The 20,432-nt window shown below is 59.6% G+C and overlaps 2 protein-coding genes across 3 annotated transcripts; one reads left to right on the top strand and one right to left on the bottom strand.

Moving 5' to 3' along the window:
• The first annotated feature begins 5,786 nt into the window (after nucleotides 1-5,786).
• Nucleotides 5,787-11,284, top strand: GAS2L1 (growth arrest specific 2 like 1). Of its 2 annotated transcripts, none has more exons than XM_026484752.4 (6): nucleotides 5,787-5,908; nucleotides 6,651-7,500; nucleotides 8,852-8,959; nucleotides 9,059-9,155; nucleotides 9,256-9,427; nucleotides 9,950-11,284. In XM_026484752.4, the coding sequence occupies exons 2-6, from the start codon at nucleotides 6,757-6,759 to the stop codon at nucleotides 10,986-10,988; spliced, it is 2,160 nt and encodes a 719-aa protein (XP_026340537.1). In that variant the 5' UTR covers nucleotides 5,787-5,908; nucleotides 6,651-6,756; the 3' UTR covers nucleotides 10,989-11,284. The 2 variants fall into 2 exon arrangements, with proteins under 2 accessions (XP_026340537.1, XP_057162044.1); XM_057306061.1 differs by having other exon boundaries at nucleotides 6,849-7,500.
• Nucleotides 11,275-13,722, bottom strand: RASL10A (RAS like family 10 member A). Its single transcript, XM_026484755.4, has 3 exons — nucleotides 13,501-13,722; nucleotides 12,343-12,467; nucleotides 11,275-12,092 (listed from the first exon to the last, which is right to left on the bottom strand). The coding sequence occupies exons 1-3, from the start codon at nucleotides 13,717-13,719 to the stop codon at nucleotides 11,825-11,827; spliced, it is 612 nt and encodes a 203-aa protein (XP_026340540.1). The 5' UTR covers nucleotides 13,720-13,722; the 3' UTR covers nucleotides 11,275-11,824.
• Between the last annotated feature and the right edge of the window lie 6,710 nt (nucleotides 13,723-20,432).

The following is a 20,432-nucleotide window of genomic DNA, read 5'->3' on the forward strand; positions in this document are numbered from 1 at the left end:
CAGTTTACAGCCAGGCCAGTTTACAGCCAGGCCAGTAGGTTCAAGTCTTGATGTCCTCCTGCACGTGTGTGATTTCTGGCATCCAGAGACTTGAGGCCCTAACGTGCCTTCCTGGGAAAAGAGGTTTTCCAAGTAAGCAACTGTGTGTAACCCAGTCTTGCAAATAATAAAGCAGTCAGTTGATCGATCACCAGATGCTCAGGGAAGAAATGCAGGCCTTAACATACCCAGTCAGCGGGCAGGGCAGGGCTGCACACGAAGTCCTGAACGGTGGCCAGGGGATTCTGGAAATCCGACGTTGGCGGCCAGGACTCTGGCTCGGAAGCGGAGATGCTGGGTGGTGCTGACGTGAAGCAGTGGAGCGAGTCCTGCGTGACTGCTGCCTCCTAGAGTCGCGGCCGCAGCTTTTCTCCTGGCGTTACTTCATATTAATCCGTATTTCCAAAGTCCACGTGTATGAAATTGTAGCTCTCAGAGCTTAAAGAAGGATAAACAGTGAAACCAGCCAGTGTCCGAAGCTTCAAGGAGAGACTGTCACCTTTGCCAGGAGAAGGCACAAGAAGGATTTGGAATAAGTTACTTCCTCACCGTCCCCCGGCCCACGAGAGCAAGGCCTTGGGAAACCTCTGAGGAGCCCGTGCGCCGCTCCCTGCTTATGGGAGGGTTTGCGCTCCTCGGCTGTGCTCCTGAGGCAGACAGGACAGGTCCTGGGCACTCCCGGCCCTCCTTGGACATACATGCGACCTCTCTGTGGCTTCGTCTTTTACGTGACAAGTCATTTCTCAAGAAGAGGCATTGCTCTCCCACCTTTAGGAAATCCCTCATCAGCCCCTCTAGATACCAAGCCATTTTTCTGTTCCCCTAGTGGCCACCTCCTCTCCCTTTCCAGAACCCACTTCAGTCTTTTGCTTCTACTGATAGGGTAGTTCTCAAAGTTCCCGGTGACCACTTTGCCTAATCAGTGGCCCCTCCTTGGCCCTCTGGTGGCTGCTACCCCCACAACCCGACCTCGAAAGGTAGGGCGGCCTCCTCTGACCCTCCATGCCTGGCTGACCTCCTCCCAGGCACCGGCTCCTCTGAGTGTCGGATGGGCTTGCAGAAGGGCTGGAGCCGGCCCCTTCCTCCAGCCCAGCTCCGCAAACGCTGCTCGCCACCGGTCCCGGAACCTCACCGTCCTCCTGGCCGCCTTGTTCTCTAGTGTCGCCCCAGCCCCTGACCCAACCCAGCAGGCTCTCTTCGAAGTCCAGTATGCGGTATAAGTCACCAGCGCCTCCCACCTCTGCCACCCCTCGCCGGGCTCCCCGCTTCCCTCGGCCCCTCCAGCCCTTGCCCCACAGAGGCCAGAGTGACTTCTTGACACCTTAAGTCACTGCACTTCTTACAACTCGACAAGACCTTCCACCACACTTGCCATGACCCACAAGGCCCTACTCGATCTGGCCCCCGCGGGCCCCTGTGACCTCAGCTGCCCCACTTGGCCTGGCCGGCTCGAGTCTGGCCACACGGGCCAGTGCTGCTCCTCCAAGGGGCCCAGAAGGCTCCTGCCTCAGCCTTGGCGGGTGTCGGAAGCATCAGAGCCTGGATGCACACCCTGAGGCCCAAACTTAACCACGACGTCCCCAGGCTTGTGCGTGGTGCCAAGCACCGTCTCACCACATTACTTCCCGAGAAGTCTGGGAGGTAGGAGTCTGCCCCCATCTGGAAGAGGCGGCGGAACTTGCCAGCGGCGGGCGAGGCCGGAGTTGAGGGCAGCCTCCCTGCAGAGCCTGCGCTCCGCACAAGCAGGGGTCCTGTGTCAGGGGCCAGCTGCTCTGGCAGCAGTGGGCGGGGGTCAGCCACACCCGGCCTACAGCCCGGGCTAAGGGATGACAGGCAGCCCTCCGTGGGAGCCGCGGCACAACCATCACATGTGACCGCCATCGCCTGGCTCCTGCCTGGAGCTTGAGGCTGCCCCGGGAGTGGCTGGTGTCCCTGCCGGGAGAGGGGCTTGTCGCCAGCACTACATAGTCCTGCAAGAGGTGTCTCTGTCCTAGGTGCCTAGGCCTGGGGTTTGGGAGTGTTTATGTCAAAAGGGCTGACTTCTCTTAGCCAAAAGAAACATCTGGGCCGCACTGGCCTCAGAGGACCTCAGGCAGCCTGAGTTCCAAGCCCCGTCTCAAAGGGCTGCGCCAGGCTGGTCAATGCTCCTAGAGGTGGAGGAGGAGGAAGCCGCCAGAAGCAGGAGAGGGAAGAGGAGAAGTCGGAGAAGTCCTGCTTACGTTCCACACCCTGCTCCGAACTCTCCAAGAGCACTTGGTCGGGCAGGCTTAGAATAAACATTTCCATCACAGCCTCACGGGTCCGCGCGGCCACACTCCACAGTCCCGGACAAAGGCTGAGGGGTCAGTGGGGAGACTCATCTATGCCCCGCACACGCACGGACAGTAGTGAGTGGCTCACCTGCTCCGTGGGAAGGGACGTGGAGCTCCAGGACTGCAGCAGCTGTGGGGCCAAGGACAGTGCGGGGAGCCGGGCCAGTGGCCGATGCAACTGGGGGCCAAGCTCCCACTCACCAAGACCCCAGGGCCAACGGCTGGCCCTTGAGCGGCCCCCTCCCGTCCCACGCAGAGCTGCCGGGCACAGGGCAAGCGAGGAGCAGTGTAACGGAGGCGGGCTGGAAAGCGGGCCCTCTTGGGCTTTCCGGCTTTGATTTCTCTCCTGGAGGGCCCAGGAGGCAGCGCAGGGAAGCTTAGGGTCACTCGTCCCACAGCCAGAGCAGGAGCAAGCAGCTGTCATAGTTGGACCCGCACTGGAACAGAGGAGTCTAAAGACCCCTGTGGGTCACTCACTCAACCAGGGTGGTGCTCACAGGCGCAGTCTAACCCGCCGAGCTGGGAGTGGACCCATCCAGTCGCTGAGCTGCCCGGCACCAGGGCTGAGTCCCGCCAGTGGGGGCTCTACTTGAAGACTCCGTGGCCATCCTCTGACGCCCACCTGCAACCAAGGCCAAGCACGCAGTTCCCAGGCACCCAGCAGTGGAGGCAAGAAATCCGGCCACGTGCCAGACCACGCGTGCACGGGAGGCACAGCACAGCCTTCTGTGGCCCCTGGGGTGTGTGGGAATGGGTTCAGGACAACCATAGCCCACACCTGCTGCCCCTCCCGCAGTTTCTGTGACTTCCCTTGGTCCTGCAAGGAACAGGAAAGGTCCCCACCCAACAGAGGGGGTCAGAGCTGAGGCCCTCCATGGCCTGGGCCAGGAGTCTGGCCATGCCTGTCACCCCTACACCTGCCACTTGTCCTATAATTGCTCCCAATGTTGGAGTCTGTGCTCTGGAGCGGGCCTCTGTGATGGCAGGCCACAGCCCAGGGGATGGGAGATAGGGAGGAGGGAGCCCCCACCCCCGTGTCCCCTCTTCTTCAGAGGAATAGACATCCATCCCGACTGCTAACTAATGATACCATTTTCACGGCTCTATGATGCGACTAGTACTGTTGTCCCATTGTACACATAGTACAACGGAGGCTCAGAGAGCTTAACCATCTCGCCCAATGACCAAGAGCAGGGCCTGGGTTCAATCTGACCTCTCTTCTGTCTAGAGCCCCGTCGTTCAGCAAGGTAGATAGAAGCAGGAATCAAATTCCCGCACAGCAGCTGACCGCACACAGCCCTTGCCCTCTCTGGGCCTCAGTGCCCCCACGTGGTAAAATGAGAACGCGTAAAATCATCATACCTCAAGGACTATTTTGAGGACAAAACTACTTTGCTTCCACACCTTGTTCTTCCCCCTGAAACCCGAGTTCTCTTGCCCCATCTCCAGCAGCCCTCTCTCCCCAGGTATCAGCAGTCCCAGATCTGGGAGTCATTCTTGACTCTGTCCTCACAGTCACATCCAATCTACCAGCACATCCCATCAGCTCTCCCCTCAAATACAGCCAGAATCCACCATTTTCCACCATCCCCACTGGTACCACCTAGTCTCCTCTGGGGTTCCTGCCCTGCCCATCACAGCAACCACAGGGAACCTGTTAAGACCTAAGTCAGGTCACACCCCTCCCCTGCAATAAATGCTCCATGGCTCCCATGTCCCTCCAAAGAGGCGTGGCCCACAAAGCCGCACTTGCTCTGCCCTCAGTCTCTCAATCCTCATCCCTCCCTCCACCCCAGCCTCACAGGCCTCCTTACTCTTTCTTGAACATACCAACCACATATCCACCTCAGGGCCTTTGCACTGGCTGTTCCCTCTACATGAAATACTCTCCTTCTACCCATCCACACCGTTCTTTCCCTTAGCTCCTTTCCTGACTACTGATTTAAAACTGTAGCCTCATCCCACCCCACACTCCCAGGCCCTCACCCGGCTCCACCACTCTCTCTTCCCTGGTGCCTCATCCCTCTTTCAGCCCAGGGGCTGCCTTCCTACCACACTGTGAACCCCAAGAGCTGGCTCTGTTTCCTTTCCCACTTTTTGCTCTCTTGCTCCCAATGCCAGAAGAGACCCAGCACACAGTAGGTGCCATATAAATGTCAGCCATTACTATTACTAATTACCGGCCTTCCTCACTCTTTGTGGGTAGGGGTGCTGAAGGAGAGGGTAGATCAGAGCCTGCACCGCTTTGGTATCTAGGACACCAGGCTGTGAGCCCGCTGAGTCATGAGGACTTGGAGAGTCGATGTATGGATCAGCCTGGCACCAGTAGGTCTAGCACACAGTAGGTACTCAACAAATGGCCCTGGTGCGTGAATGAGGATATTCCCATAATGGCCATGTTCAAACCCAGACTCCACCAGCTGCTCTCTTGAGCCCTAGTTTGGGCGAAAGAGAATCCCGCATAGAGGTGACTGGACTAGTTCAGGTCCAGGGCACAGAGCAGGCCTGGTGCACAGTAGGAGCTTTATGAAAGCTCTGAGACTTGGCTGTGGGTGCTGGTGCTTCCCCCCAGGCTGGCCCCGCCTGGCCAGCGAGGCTGCAGCCCATCCAGGCCTGGCCTCCCGGCCCAGCCAGCAGCAGGGGGCAGGATTTCCCGCTGGTCCCAGCCAGGTCCCTCCTCTGCAGTTTGAAAAGAAACCAGTGGCGATTGATTAACCCTCCCAAGCCACGCCAGTTCATATCCTCCTTTCCCCTTAATTCTGTGTCTGACCTGGGCAGCCACAGGTGGTTGGGGATGGGCCTCCCCGCAAAGGGCAGGGGCCAAGGTGTCAGATCCCCAGGCCTTAGCCGCCTGCCTACCCCTCTGAGCCTCAGTGTCCTCATCAGAGAAATGGGTTCCCCTAACCTCGAGGTTAAAGATGAGCATTCAGTGAGGAGTGGCATGCCTGGGTGGGCAGAACAGGTCATCCTCCCCCTCCACGAGGCCCGCACTGCTTGTAGGAAGCTCGCACCCCAGTCACGCTGACCTCATTTATCTGGCCTAGGAAGGTTCACTCCAGACGGAGGTGACTTTGCAGCCCCGGTCCCTATCGCTTCCTGAGTTCGTCTTGGGAACAGGCTGTACTGCTCGCCTGAGGAGGCAGCTATGCCGGGAGGGAGTGCAATTAAAAGCGCCCACACCTCTACCCAGGAGACCAAGGAGGTTTGGAAGGGACCGTAGGGACCAGCCTGAGCGGGGATGGGGCGTCGAGGCTGGTGGGGTCTCCTGGGAGCCCTGGTACCACCCCACCCCAGTCAGGAGACTCCAGCTCCTCCCTCCGTCGGCCCTCCCGGCCCGGGAACAGCGCTGCGCCTTTAAGAGCGCGCGGCCCCGCCCGCCCCCTCGGGCCGGATCCGAATTCCAGGGAGGCGGGGCGGAGACGGCGGGCGGGCGGGCGGGTGCGGAGGCCTCTGCCGCGGGACCGGATCGCTGTGGCTCGGGCGGCGCCTGCCTGAGGCGGCCCGGCCCCGCTCGGCCCCGCCGGGGCGATGCTCCCCGAGGCCGCAGGATGAGCCAGGTGAGCGCGGGGACCCCCAGCACCCCCTGCCTGGCGCACATTTACGGGGACCTGGCAGCTGCGGCCTCCGTTCCCCGGGGCTGTGTGACCTTGGGCGGCCCCGCACCCTCTCTGGGCCAAAGCCCGGAGGCCAGCCGGGGCCGGCAGAAGCCCGGCTGAGTCCCGGCCCGCGCGCACCCGGCCTGCGGCGCTAGGGAGGCTCCTCAGAGGAGGCGGGGCCTCCCTCCAGCCCCCGGGCTGCCCAGGCGCTTGGGATCAGCAGTGAGGCTCAGGTCGGCCTGGCTTTGCCACCCATTGCTCTGCGACCTTGAGCGAGCCCTTAACGCACTGTGCACCTCAGTTTCCTCATCTGTAAAATGGAGATAAAATCACTGACTCTCAGCCCTGGGCAGGGGCATTGCGGTTACTGTTACTGCTGTTATGTCGTTGTTATAATGACACAGTCCTTAGGGAAGGGGAGCTGAGGGAGGACCCGGGACTTTCGCAGGGCAGGTGGGCCAGGTACCAGCCCTGAGCAATGGAGCTAACCATTCCTACGGTTGGGACCCGGATTCCTGGACAGGTCCTGCCTGTGGGCTGCATCTCTAGGGCTCTGCTTTTCACCTACCCTGTGGGGCAATAAGGATGCGTGTATGCCTGCGAGGGAGGGAGGATTCAGCCAAGTCTCCCATTGCCCCCCCTCCCAGAGGGAAGTAACAACCACTTAGAGATACTAAGTCATTCGTACAAATTATCTCATTAGGTCCTGCAAGGAAGGTACTATTATTGTACCCATTTCACAGACGAGGAAACTGAGGTACAGTGAAGTTTCTCACAGCCAGCACGCAAAACCAGGGATCTGGCCTGAGATGACAGGCGAGTTGCAAGTGGTCAGCGGCTTAGTCTGTACTGAGTGCTTCCTGGGTCCTCACAGCAGTCCTGTGTCCCTGCCCACCCACAGTGACTCGGCTGGCCCGGGCATGGCGGACCCCGTGGCGGGCATTGCGGGCTCGGCAGCCAAGAGCGTGCGGCCGTTCCGCTCGAGTGAGGCCTACGTGGAGGCCATGAAAGAGGACCTGGCCGAGTGGCTCAACGCCTTGTACGGCCTGGGTCTGCCCAGCGGTGGTGATGGCTTCCTGACGGGGCTGGCCACGGGAACCACCCTGTGCCAACATGCCAATGCTGTCACCGAGGCCGCCCGCGCTTTGGCCGCTGCCCGTCCAGCCCGCGGGGTGGCCTTCCAGGCGCACAGCGTGGCGCCCGGCTCTTTCATGGCCCGCGACAACGTGGCCACGTTCATCGGCTGGTGCCGAACAGAGCTGGGTGTGCCTGAAGTGCTCATGTTTGAGACGGAGGACCTGGTGCTGCGGAAGAACGAGAAGAGCGTGGTGCTGTGCCTGCTCGAGGTGGCGCGGCGTGGGGCCCGCCTCGGCCTGCTCGCCCCTCGCCTCGTGCAGTTTGAACAGGAGATTGAGCGGGAGCTACGGGCTGCCCCCCCTGCCCCCCATGCCCCCGCAGCCGAGGAGGACACCCCCGAAACTGCCACAGCAGCAGGGGCTCCCGCCCGCGGGCCCCGCATGACACCCAACGACCTGCGCAACCTCGACGAGCTGGTGAGTCCGCCAAAGAGGGCGCATGCCTGTGGCCCTGCCTTGTGCCCCCACCGCGTGCCAGGGACGGGACAGCCTGCCGCAGGGAACGCTGCGTATGTTGAGCAGCAACTGTATACCTGGCCCCAAGGACATGGGCGCAGACCCGGAGAGGGAGAAGCGCTGGGTGAGGTCACACGGCCCTGCTGGGCCTGGGGTACAATCTGAGCTCCAGGGCACGATCTCCCCGCTTCCTTTAAGGGCTGCCCGTGCATCAGAGAAGTGCCCGTACGCTCCCTCATCCAGGGGGCTGCATGATTTGACCCTTTCTGTATGTACTCGAGGGCGAGACAGTCGCATCCCCATCACAGAGCTGGAGGATGAGTGGGTGCGTGTGACGCTGGGCTCTGAGCAAGGTACCCGGCACCCAGTAGGCTCTCAGAGAGTACCTAGCGGAGCTCCCCCAGGGCTCTGCAGGCCCACCCTCTCCCCGGGGCCCTGCACACATCACTGCCCCGGGAAGCCAGGCCCAGAGCTGCTGCTAGGAGCCGGAAGTCTTCTCTCTGGAGGACGGGATTAGCTCTACTGTGAGCATAAGAGGTGCCAGACCATAGCCCCAGCTCCCTCCTCCTCTTCTGGGGACCTAGGTATCCCTGACGCCCCCGCAGGCTGGCCAAGAGTTTCCTTCTTATCAGGAGGTTAGGACTATGATGTGCCTATCCCAGAGGGGGGTAGCCGGCTGGTCGTGGGCAGAGGCTGCCACCCCACCCCTGTCTTGGGCCAGGGTTACCCGAGGCTCCACCTGCTCATTTCCTCTGGCTCCACTGTGGGCTGCGAGGCGGGCAGGGCTGCCCACATAGCCAGCCTGGCAGCTCCTGGTCCGGGGGGGGGGGGCATGTGGGCAGATGTCTGCTAGCTGGGCGTGTGGCCTGTGTGCGCATGTCGGGGTTTGTGTGTGTGTCACTACCTGTCTGTGGTACTCGTGTCCCTGGCCTACCTCCTCCCAGGACCTGGCCTCCCTGTGGGGCCTCAGCCTCTCTGTCTGTGAAGTAGGTGAAGGGGGGGTGAGGACGGCTTCCAGGGCTGCCCCAGGCCCAGGGGCTGGAGGGATGCGCCTCCCTAGGGTCCCAAGCCCTGGCCTGACCACAGCACCACCGGCCTTTCTGGGTCAGCTCCCTGACCTCTGACAGCCAAAGGGGAAGGGGAGCTGGTGACAGGTCAGATGTAGAGCCCGCACCCAAGTCTGGGGCAACACGGTCCGTGCCCCCTTTCCCCCCGGAAGGACCTGCTTCCTCTTGAGCCTGGAGCTGCTGACATCAGGCCCCAGGAGGAGGGACTGGATCCCTGACCTCCAGCCTCTGCTCTCTGGCCTCAGGTGAGGGAGATCTTGGGCTGCTGCACCTGCCCGGACCAGTTTCCCATGATCAAAGTCTCAGAGGGGAAGTACCGCGTGGGAGACTCCAGTCTTCTCATCTTTGTGCGGGTAAGAGCTCGGGGCTGCCCTGCAGGCAGCGGCCTGCGGGGGACTGCGGGGTCCACTGACAGGGACAGGCCGTGACCGGCCCACGCTGGGCTCCCACAGGTGCTGAGGAGCCACGTGATGGTGCGCGTGGGTGGCGGCTGGGACACTCTGGAGCACTATCTGGACAAGCATGACCCTTGCCGCTGCTCGTCGTCGGGTCAGTGCCCGTGGTGGGGGTGTGGGTGGATGGCTGGGGGGCAGAGCGCTCCGGTCTGTGGCACCACCCTTCACCTGCCACCTGCTCTCTCACCCCGCAGCCCACCGCCCGCCCCAGCCCAGGGCTCGCGCCTTCTCCCCACAGAGGGTGTCGCCCACCCCCAGCCCCCGCGCAGGCAGCCCAGCCCCTGGGGGTGAGCGGCGGAGCTCCCGGCCAGAGGTGACGCCCATTAGCTTACGCACCTCAAAGGAGGGAACAGAGACCCCCCTCAGGTGAGAGGCAGGAGGACTTGGGGGTGAGGGGCCCAGACGGTGGGGGTGGGGGGCGTCCGCCCTGGCCTGGATGACGAAGGAGCCTGTGCTCCAGAGTGACTCACACCCTGGGAAAAGTTCCCGTGGGTGGGGGCAGGCCTGGCTTCCTATCTCCATGACAACCCAAGCAACCGAAAAACACAGCTGGGGCAGGCCCTGGGGGCTGGGCGGCGGCCAGTCCTACCCGCTTCCCTCTGGCCTGCCCAGGAAGCGGGAGGCCTGGGGAGGGGGAGCTCGGAGCCTGGCTTCTTCCGCTGCCGTGGGCTGGGGGGTGGCCCCGGCTGCCGGAAGCTGCCGTCGAGTCCCTCACTTCTCTCTGGAAGTCCCCAGGACTGAACGAAGCCCTTGACAGCCCCCACCACCACCACAGGTGTCTTCCCCGCCCCCAACCATTTGGCTGCTTGTTCCTTCCTTTCCTGCCTTTTCTGCATGCCAGTCCTGTCTCCCTATGCGGCATCTCTCTCTCTTGTTCCCCTGCCCCAGGGCCCGGGACCAGCTGCCCCCCCATCCCCGCTCCCGCCGCTACTCCGGGGACAGCGACTCCTCTGCGTCCTCAGCCCAGAGCGGCCCCCTTGGTGTCCGCAGTGAAGACTCGGGCACTGGCCCCCGGAGGGAGCGGCCCAGTCGGCGGCTGACCACGGGCACCCCAGCCTCCCCGCGACGGCCCCCTGCTCCACGCAGCCAGTCCAGAGACCGACTGGATCGGGGGCGGCCCCGTGGGGCCCCAGGAGGCAGGGGAGCCCAGATGTTGGCCCCCAGCCCTGCCCGACGGGCCCGGAGCCAGAGCCGTGAGGAGCAGACCATGCTGCTGGTGCGCAGGGACCGAGATGGGCAGCACTCGTGGGTGCCCCGGGGCAGGGTCAGCGGGGGCTCAGGCAGGAGCAGCCCCCAGACTCCCCGGGCTCGCAGCCCTGCAGCCCCCCGGCCTCTCCGGGTCTCCAGCCCAGGTCCAGAGTTGGGCGCCACACCGGCCAGTGTCTTCCGCACCCCCCTGCAGCTTGACCCAAAGCAGGAGCAGCAGCTGTTCCGGCGCTTGGAAGAGGAGTTCCTGGCCAATGCCCGAGCCCTTGAGGCTGCTGCCGGTGGGACCCCCACGGGACCAGCCTCTGACCCAGCTCGGGCCCCAGACCCTCCAGCTCCTGACTCAGCCTACTGTTCCTCCAGCTCTTCCTCTTCATCCCTCAGTGTTCTGGGTGGCAAGTGTGGCCAACCCGGGGACTCTGGCCGGATGGCCAATGGGCTGCCTGGGCCCCGAGGCCCAATCCTGTCCAGCTCTTCTGATGAAGGCAGCCCCTGCCCCGGTGTGGGGGGCCCACCAGATGCACCTGGGAGCCCCCTGGCTGGCCTGGAGCTCCCGAGGACCTGGGCACGGGGCCGGATGGACACACAGCCAGACCGAAAACCCTCACGCATCCCGACGCCTCGGGGCCCTCGGCGCCCATCTGGATCCACAGAGACTGGGTCCTGGCATGCCTTGCACTCCGTGAGCCCAAGGGCAGAGCCAGATTCCTGGATGTCATGAACCAGCCCAGTTGCCCCCCAGGACCCCATTCCTTCTCTTCCTTTTCCTTCGTGGCCTTAACCCCTCTGCATCAGGGAGCACCCCCCCCCCCCCGCCTCTTGGGTACCAGACCTCATGGGACCAGACCCCTTGGGACCACATGGCACAATGGGACCTCTGTTGTACATTCCGGTTGGGGGATGAGCGTTGCTATTTAATTACTAATATTATTGAATGCCTTAGAGGAGGCCAGTGAGGACCCCTCCTGAGGTCCTGTGGCCCTGCAGAGCCTGACAAGTAAAGTATTGTTCCAGCCACTTGTGTCTGCTTCTTGGGGTCAGCCTTGTGGCCGTCACACCTTTTGGGGGGACCCTTACTACATGTCGGGATTCTGGCATTGACTGCCAGGGAGCAATGCCCGGCAGCTCGGAGCTCTAACCTAACGACCATGCAGCCTATCCAAGAAATGCGAGGTGCGTTTGCATTGCTTTCCCCTTTATTACCTCCTGAGAGGTGTGACTTAAGAGTTTGTCCAATGAAGCTGCAGGAGCAACCTGAGAGCTTCCAATCAGATTCATAGCCAAGTCCCTTCTATCCAATGGGATTGTAACCCAATGAAGTCCCAGAAAGGACGGCTCCAGCCAATGTAGCTTGGGGCCTGGCTGGGTCCAATGAGGCTCAAAGAGAGTCCTGTCGCCTGGGAAACTGAGTGGGAGGTTTCCTCATCCAATCAGGGAGGAGACTTTGTCCTGTCCAATCCGAGAGAAGTTGGGCAATTTCGTCCAATCCAGGTACCCGGTTGTTCCAATCAAACCACCCTCCCACCCCCCAACCATCGGCGTCGTAGTCCAGTTCAGTCACATGAGGCTGCAGCGCGCGGGGTGCAGCGCCCCCTGCAGGCGCAGGGCCGGATGCGCAGGGCGCGCGCGCACCAAAGCGCAGCGCAGCAGCTCGCGGAAAAGACGCAGCACGTGCCAATTGTACTTGGCGGAGCACTCGAGGTAGCCGCAGCGCCAGCCCCGGCGCACCAGGGCGGCCAGCGCGCGCCGAGGCCCGAAGCGCAGCCGCTGCCGGTCCCGCTTGTTGCCTACCACGAGGATGGGAGCCTCGGGTGCGCCCGCCGGCCTGTGGGCCAGATGGGGACGAGGGCTGCCGTGCCGGACACCCCACGGCCCGAGACACCTTTCCCCCGCAGTGGCCAGAGACCCCCCTCAGGAAACACCAGACCCGAATGGCCCGAAGACCGCATAGCCGGCAGGCCCGAGACCCGGCCAGGACTGGGGAAGAACCCACCCGCTCCCCTTGGGCAAAGGCCCAGCCAGAATGGCAAAAGCTCCCCTCTGCCGCCCACACACACCTGTGGCCGCGTCCCCACCTGGTCTCCGAGATGCGCTGCCGTAGCGCCTTCACGTAGTCGAAACTGTCCGGGCTGCAGATGTCGTAGACGAGCACGAAGGCGTCCGTGTCCTGCAAACTCCAGTCCTTGGGGTCCGGCCACTCCTGGGTGGGAGGCCGGAGTTTGCTAGAGACCCTTTCTTACTCTCCGACAGGCAGACCCTCTGAAGGGTCTTGACGCTAAACCCACAGTTCATCCTCAGGCCTCGGCCGTCCCCACCCCCTGTGTGCCATCTCCCCACAAGCTCCAGGCCCTACTGCCCTCGCCAGGGTAAAAATTTCTAACCCGTGCCTGAAGCCAGTCAGCTACCAGCCGTGCTTCACTCTCGGCCTCCTTTCTGCCCACCCCCTAGCTTCCTCCTTACCTTTCCAAAGCTCAGCGGGGGGGGGGGGGGGGGGGCGCTGGCGCCTTAGGCCCTTCCTCCCTGTTTACTACGGGGCCTTCGAGGACCATTGATTATGGGCAGCTGTATACATTCAGGCCTCCCTGCCTAAGCACAGGCTGTTCTTTGCACCTGCCAGGCTTTTGCCACTTCTTTTAATCAAAACTTCACTCATCCTTCCAGGGTCAGCCCAAACGTCACCCCCTCCAGGAAGCCCTGCTTAATTCTGCGTGCACTTTCCTCTTCATCTCTCCGAGGGATCCAGCTCCAAGAATTTGAAGTTTGTCCTGGACTTCACACCAATTGCTACAGGAGTCTTTGCTCCAAGTCACAGGAATAAGGGAGCAGAGAATGACCACCCTAGAAAGTACTCCTGTGTCTGGCCCCATCCTCCCCCCACTGAGGCTGTGCTTAAAACCCCAAACTTACAGTGCTCACCCTCAGGGAGGCACAACCGTGCTCTGCCATGCACTGATCAAGAACCACCAGCCGAGGCAGGCAATTATACAGGCAGTTTAGGCGAGTGAGAAAAAGCCGCTTTTCAAAATCGCCGGCCTGGGACCAGATCTTGGGCAGCTCCAGGCCGTCAAGAAGGAGAGAGACGCTCAAACCCCCAGGACACATTCATCCTCAATCCAGGAACACAGTTGGGCATCCCGGGGCTGTCCAGGCAGACACGCACGTGTGCACCGAGCACGCCACCCCCACATACACACACGCTGTCACACGCCCCTGCCCGCCCCTCCAGCCGCTACCTCTGGACCTCCGGGGTTCTGACCCGGGCGAGCGCCGTCGCCGTCGCGGATGCTCAGGTCGTAGACCGCGCCGTCGAGCAGCACCGCGGGCCGGTAGAGGCGTGGCCCGTCAGTGGGCCGGTGGCGTTCGGGGTAGTCACCGAACAGGAACTGGCGGATGATGGCCGTCTTGCCCACGCCCGGGGCGCCCAGCACGGCCACCCGCAGGCTGCCCCCCATGGCCCGCGCGCCCTGCCGCGTCCAGCGCTGGAAAGCCTCATGGGCCAGCGCAGCGCCGTGCGCCCCGCGTGTCCTGCCCGGTGCGCCCTGGCTCCGCGCCCCTCATCCTCCCCCGGAACAGCCCCGGCCGAAAGAGGCCGGACCAGAGGACGGAGCGCGCGGCCGGAGGGCAGACAGACAGCCGAGCAGGCCGACGGAGGACGCACGAGCAGCTCCGGCAGGTGCCGAAGCTCGGGAGAAAGCAGACCCCGCGCGCCGTGCAGACACCTCCTCCGCCCCGCAGCGCGACTGGAGGCGCCGCCGGCAGCACGAGCACCGAGGTCCGACCTCCTGGCCGCGAGGGTCCCGCAGCCGATCGGGGCGCGGGGGCGGCGCTGCCTCGCGGTGCCTCCGTCCCTCCGTCCTTCTGCCGCTCCGGCTCCCTGAGTCGCCGCCCCAGCCAGCGGCTCGAGCGAGCGAGCGAGCGGAGCCTCCTGGAGGCGGCGATGAGGTAACCGCCGGCCCGCCCCTCCCCACCTCCCCCCTACCCGCCCGGGACGCACCTCCCGGGAAGGGTGGCGGGAAGGTGACTGAGGCGCAGGGAGCTGGGGGAGGGATCCAGCCCCCTCCGTGTCCCGCGCTCCTCTCACCCGCTCCAAAATAGAAGTCCCTTCCCGCCCACGTCCGCGTCCGTTCCTCCAAACACCGCTCCCGCAAGCTGGCTCCAGACAAACCCAGCCCGCCGGAGTCAGGCCGCCCGGGGTCGGGTGGGCTCTACAGCCCCAGCTGTGTGACCTTGGGCGAGTCTCCGCACTGCGCTGGCTCTCTGCTCCACATCCATCAAGGCGGACACCTGGCTTGAGACCCTACTACGTGCTGGGCCCTTTACTAAGCTGTTGCCTGGCGATCACTGAACCCACAGCCTTAGCCTGGTTATCTCCGTTTGAGAGAGGAAAACAGGCCCGGGAGGGGACTCTCCAAGGTTGGCGGCCAGTGGGTGGCCCCTGACGCACAGCCTGTGGTCTCCTCGGAGGAGCCCTCCCACTTCTGTCCTGCACACAGAGGTGAATGTCCAGCATGAAACAATATATCAGATGGCCGTCATCCAGGTGGGGCTGGACAGAGTGTGCTGAGCCCGGTACACACCAGGTCACAGTAGCTCAGCCCCAAATCCCCGCCCAACAAGGCTGAAAGATCCAGAAATTGGTCAGCACCACCTCTGTCACTGCAAAGGCCGAGTTTTCTGCCTCAGTCTCCACCTGTATCTTCCCTCAAAGCCCAAACTCCCCCCTCCCTGGATCTGGTGAGAAGCTCCTTCACCATTACAGCTCAGGAAGTCTGGGTTTGTCCAGCCCCCATCCTCTACTTCTGCTTGCCTCCTCCCTGCAGAGGGGGACTCTCCCAGTTCTCTGACCAGATGCCCAAGTGCTGGGAGAAATGTACAGACACCTCTATGTTTCTGCACTGACCAAGGTTTTTACTTGTGCGTCTCTTCAACAAGCATTCCCCGGCTTACTGCTCACCGGGACTGCAGAGGTGGGGAGGGAGAGGGAAAAGTCCTACCTTAGGAGAGAAGGTTCTAGAACACATGGGATCCAGGCATCGTAGGAGCATAGACAAGCCCCCTCCAGCCTGAGGGAAGTGGAGGAGAGAGGAGGAGCTTAGCTCTGAAGTGAGGAGAGGGTCCCTCCTCCGGGAAGCAAGTGATGGCAACAGAGGGTGTTTCTCCAGAGTACTGGTTGTGTTTTCGTCTTCCCACGCTGGGTTGGGGAACTGGGTCTGCTTTCACTCTTCTCCCCAGCCACTAGGGAGCTCAGAGCCAGACTTGTGACTGTCTCTTGCGGGTGTTCCAGGTCTTCAAGCCCAGTGAGTGGGGGCTCCTGGCTTCATCTTCTTTTCCCGCCATGATTCTTTCCCTTCGCCCACCTTCCCCACTCACTTCATAACATTTCAGACTTTGGGGTTTTGTGAGCTGCCTCAATTCCTTTGGGGAACAAACATAAACTAAGCTCTCCTTCCCTTTTGGCATTCAGGAGGGTGCAGGGCTGACATCAGGACGGTCTTCCTTGAGGCCCTGGGTGGGACCCGCATCTCTGACTGGAGCACCCTCTCTTCTTGCTCCTTGGGAGCAAGACCACCCTTGGGAGCTCGTTCTGCGTGTCCTTCCTCTGGAAAACCTTCCTTGCTTCTCTTTCTGACAGAGCGCCTTCTCGGGCAAGGCTTCTTCAGAACCAGCAAACAGGGCTGTGTGTGGCTGGGTGGGGGGCATCTCTGGTCCCAGTGTGCTTTCCTAGTGCACGGTTTGGAAATGATGGAGGACACTCTGGACGGGGAATGTCCTAAAGCTTCTACAAAGCCCTGCAGACCTCAAGGGGGTGACCCATCCCCTAGGAAACTCCTGTGCCAGCACCCCTAGCAGCAGTCCCCGTTTAGCAAGGGGCTGTGAGGTGCCACGCCCCGACCTATAGCCACATGCTCCTCGAGGCCCAGGGGTGCAAAGGTTTGCCTGAGATTGCCCAGCAGGAAAGTGGCGGCACAGGCACTGGAACCCGAGACATTGGGTCATCAGTTCTGACCTTCTGAGCAGCCCAGGGACCAGAGGGCCTTTGGGAGAAGATCAGCTGGGAGCCTGTGGCCCCGTGGGGAGGGACTTTGAGGAAGCCCCTTTCATCCGTGGGGACTGAGTTGAGCTATGACAGGAGTGGGCCGCCTGGGCAACAGGCTTCCCGAAGACTAGCAAGCCAGAGAACTTGGGCTGGGATGGAATTTCAACGTTTCCCTCAGGGGTCCCCTCACTCCTTCCCCAAGCAGAGACAGCCAGGGGGATGTCTGCTGCCACCGTGGCTCCCAGGCTCCTCACATGCTTCCATTCGGTGCTCCCGGGAGCACGGATCAAGCAGCCGTACATGTGTTCGTGAGGTGCAGAGGACCCGGAGCTGGGCCCATGGTGGCCAAGCTGGTTCCTGCCCGTCCTCTGTGGCGCGTGAAGGGGCCAGGCATGCAGCCAGGCACAGACAGATGGAAAGGCCTGGGGGCTCTGGGGGCTGAGACGACCCAGGGGAGTTGCCCGCCTACCGAGGTTGGGGGCTCAGGAAAGGCCTGATGCCACGCCTAAGCTGAGCCCTGAAGGGTTAAGCCACAGAACGTGGGGTGGGCTGGGAGGCTGTAGAGAGGCCCCGGGCAGGGGCAGACCCGGGGGGGTGGGGTGGGGGGGGGAGAACCTGAGCCCACAGCCGCCTGATGCCAGCCTGCGAGCACCGCCCTTCCCTCCCCCCAGTGCCTAAACAGCTTCTCCCTGGCTGGCCTGAGTCCAGCCCTTCCCTGGGGTCGAGCATCCTGGACTGCATCCAGCTGCCAGGGCCATTTGCTCTGGCCCCGCCCAGCCCTTGCATCATGGTCTGTCCTGACCGTTAATCACAGCACAATACCACTTGTCCCAGCAGTGACTCAGCCCCCGAGCCCTGGAATGGGGGGGCACCCCTCTCTCAGATGCTTGGCATAGAGTGGGTCCTTGGTCATCCTTATAGCGCCACCCACCAAGCGTAGTGGTCAGCCTCTCGAAAGCCCTCAGGACCCGAGGAGGCAGCACGGAGTGGGGCTGAGTTTGAGGTCTCCTCGCAAGAGTGTGTAATCTGCGCAAATTACTCCAACTCTCTAAGCCTTACAGTTAGACTGTAATGGGATAACAATAGTCTTGACTTCACACAGTTGTTGTGGGAGGAGATGAGATAAAACAGGGAGAAAAACAAGACAATTTTGTAAGGTGGGGGGGGTACAAGATTTGTACCTATAAAGCAATTTCATTTTTATATGCAAATAGCTACTAGTTACAAAACAACGGAGGGACATGTGTGTCTACACGGGTCAGTGTGCACACAGGTATTTCCTAGCTCTGTCTGCCGAGAGGGCCTAGAAGTGCTACCCAGGAGCAACAAACACACCCAGCACTTAGATCTTGGTTTCTAAGGCCACTCGCCAAGGAGAGGAACCAGGCTCCTTGGAGAAATGGCTGCTGCTAGGGTTGGGGCAGGACAAACAGAAGATAAGCCTGGAGCATCTTGTAATTCCAGAGAGCAAGGAAGTCGCAAAGTAAAGCAAGGATGGGCCGTATCAAAGGGACACGGAGGCTACCCCGAAGAGCTCCCAATGGCCAAATTGGAACAATTTATGCAACAAAATAAATAATGTACTTTTGGATTAAACCCAAATTGGAAAATAAATATCCATGAGTCCAGACTGATATAAATGACTGAATTAATAAATAAATACAGGAGAAGAAACCAGTTCTTTCCTACAGAAGAATTTCAAGTCATTATGTGGCTACTCCCTGCCCCCACAATCTTGCCCGAGTGTAGGCTGCACTTAGTGACTTGCTTTTAAATAACAGACTAGGGAAAGGGGAAGAGAATAACTGCACAGCGGAGAAAGCTGGAAACACGACCTTGGCCAAGGGATCCAGGCTAACGTGACAGTGAGAGACCAATGTTGTGTGCCCTGATCTGATGTGACAAAGAAGGGCAACTCTCTGTTCTTCCTCCTAAAACACACAACCCCGTCTAACCATGAGAAAAACATCAGACAGACCGAAACTGAGGGATAGTCTGCAACATACCCCACCAGTACTCCTTGAAGCCGTCAAGGTCATGAAAAACAAAGTCTGAGAAACTGTCACAGATTAGAGGAGACTGAGGAGACCTGACAGCCACATGGCATGTGGGCTCTGGGAACCGAATGAGGACATGAGTGGGGAAATGAGTCAAATCTGAATAAAGTCTGGAGTGCAGTTTACAAATTATATATTACATAACTTATGTTATTTTATAAATACATATTATTCTTTTTTTTAAAAGATTTTATTTATTTATTTGACACAGAGAGAGAGAGTATATGCAGTGGAAGCAGCAGGCGGGGAGGGGCGGAGAGAAGCAGATTCCCCGCTGAGCAGGGAGCCCGATGCAGGACTCGAGCCTGTGACTCCAGGGTCATGACCTAAGCCAAAGGCAGTTGCTTAACCAACTGATTGGACAAAGAGGGTGAATAAGAGGGTACTATAAATATGGAAATATAAAGGTACAATACTTAAAAAAAAAAAAACCACAACGGCCAATGAATAGACAAAATTCTCTGCTGCAGAACAAGGTCCAGAAAAGTACTCATATACATATGGAAACGCAGTACATGTTACAAATGACATTTCGGCTCTGTGGGGAAAAAATGAATTACTCAGTGAATGGTGTGGAGACAACTGGGTAACCATCTGGGAAAAGAGAAAGTTGGATCCCTACCTTGTCTCTAACATAAAGCCCAGATGGAACAGGATAGAAATGCACAAATGAAGATTAGACAAGCACTAGATCAGGCAAGTATAGAAGAGATTAAAGGAAGATGGCTTCGGCACAGAAAAATAAAAGACAGTAACAAAACGGGGAGAAATAATGACAAATCAGTAAGAACAGGACCAATAACTATACAAATGGGCAAAAAATATGAAATATGAATGTGAAGCAGAACAGGACGTGCAGGGGCGCCTGGGTGGCTCGGTCAGTTAGGGCGTCTGACTCTTGATTTCAGCTCAGGTCCTATCTCAGGGTCGTGAGATCAAGCCCCGCGTCGGACTCTGCACTCAGCACAGAGTCTGCCTGAGATTCTCTCTCCCTCTCCCTCTGCCCCCAAACCCCGTACGCACATGTGCGTGCTCTCTCAAATAAGTCAGTAAATAAATAAAATCTTTTAAAAAGAGAGAAGAGGACATGCAAATGGCTCGCAAACGCACGAACAGAGGCACATGGAAAACACGGTAAGGTACCACTCTTCACCATCAGTTTGGCACACATCTATACACTGGGTTGTCTGCGACCGTATGGGGGGACGTAGGCATCTTAATCCTGGCTGGCGGGAATGTAAACCAGAGAATTTTTAGCAACAGCTATCAAAATTATGAGTGCACCTACCTTTGACCCAGCAACTCGTGCCTGAGGAATTAATCCATGTATATAAAAGTGAAAATTCCTTGCGGTATTACTTGTACCAACTCAATGGGCGTTGTGGGGCCCTAGTTCGGGACGGTAACCTCCCTGCAATGGAAAACCACACAGCCATTCTAAAAAGGCATGAGGACACTCTCTGTAACGGGCTGATGACGGAAAATTCTCCAAGATAGAAGTATGGTGCAAATCAGGGTGTATGCCATGCTACCCATTGTGTCTAAAAGGGGAAAAAGCCATATTAGACATCTTGAGTCTCTTTGGAAGGTAACATTGGTTCCTTTGCGGAGAATAATGAGTAGGATTTTTCACTTCTTTTTTTGCCTTTTGCATTTTGAGCCATGTGAATACATTGCCTTCTCAAAACAAGAAGTAAAACAGAAAATGCTATACTCCCTGATCTAGCATTTCTGGAGCTAGATCCTACAGCTACATTTGGGCCCACGAGCAAGGACGTATGTAGGCAGATACTTACTGTACCGTTGCTTGGACTCGCAGAAGATGGAAACAGCCCGAATGTCCGTCCGCAGGCACCAGCTACGACCTGTTCACACAAGAAATTCTGAGGTGGGTCTGTTTGTACTGATAGGTTAAGAAAAGCAAAGTGCTGGTAGTATCTGGAATGTGCTGCCATTTGTTTGGTAACTATCTCTGCGGATCTGAGTCTAGTCATGTACAGAATATTCCCGAAAAAAGCCCCAAATCTAGCAACAAAGTTTGCCTCTAGGGAGAAAAACTAAGAACTGAGGA

This window comes from Ursus arctos, unplaced genomic scaffold (genome assembly GCF_023065955.2).
Source record: "Ursus arctos isolate Adak ecotype North America unplaced genomic scaffold, UrsArc2.0 scaffold_34, whole genome shotgun sequence".
NCBI classification, from domain to species: Eukaryota; Metazoa; Chordata; class Mammalia; order Carnivora; family Ursidae; genus Ursus; species Ursus arctos.

Bases quoted from the DNA above. Each gene is read 5' to 3' on its own strand.
- RASL10A (XM_026484755.4), bottom strand. From the start codon at position 13,719: ATGGGGGGCAGCCTGCGGGTGGCCGTGCTGGGCGCCCCGGGCGTGGGC. The intron at 12,468-13,500 runs GTAGCGGCTGGA...CCTCCCACCCAG, and splicing joins AGAACCCCGGAGGTCCAGAG to GAGTGGCCGGACCCCAAGGA. The intron at 12,093-12,342 runs GTGGGGACGCGG...TCTGGCCCACAG, and splicing joins CAGCGCATCTCGGAGACCAG to GCCGGCGGGCGCACCCGAGG.
- GAS2L1 (XM_026484752.4), top strand. From the start codon at position 6,757: ATGACAGGCGAGTTGCAAGTGGTCAGCGGCTTAGTCTGTACTGAGTGC. The intron at 7,501-8,851 runs GTGAGTCCGCCA...CTCTGGCCTCAG, and splicing joins TGCGCAACCTCGACGAGCTG to GTGAGGGAGATCTTGGGCTG. The intron at 9,156-9,255 runs GTCAGTGCCCGT...CTCACCCCGCAG, and splicing joins TTGCCGCTGCTCGTCGTCGG to CCCACCGCCCGCCCCAGCCC.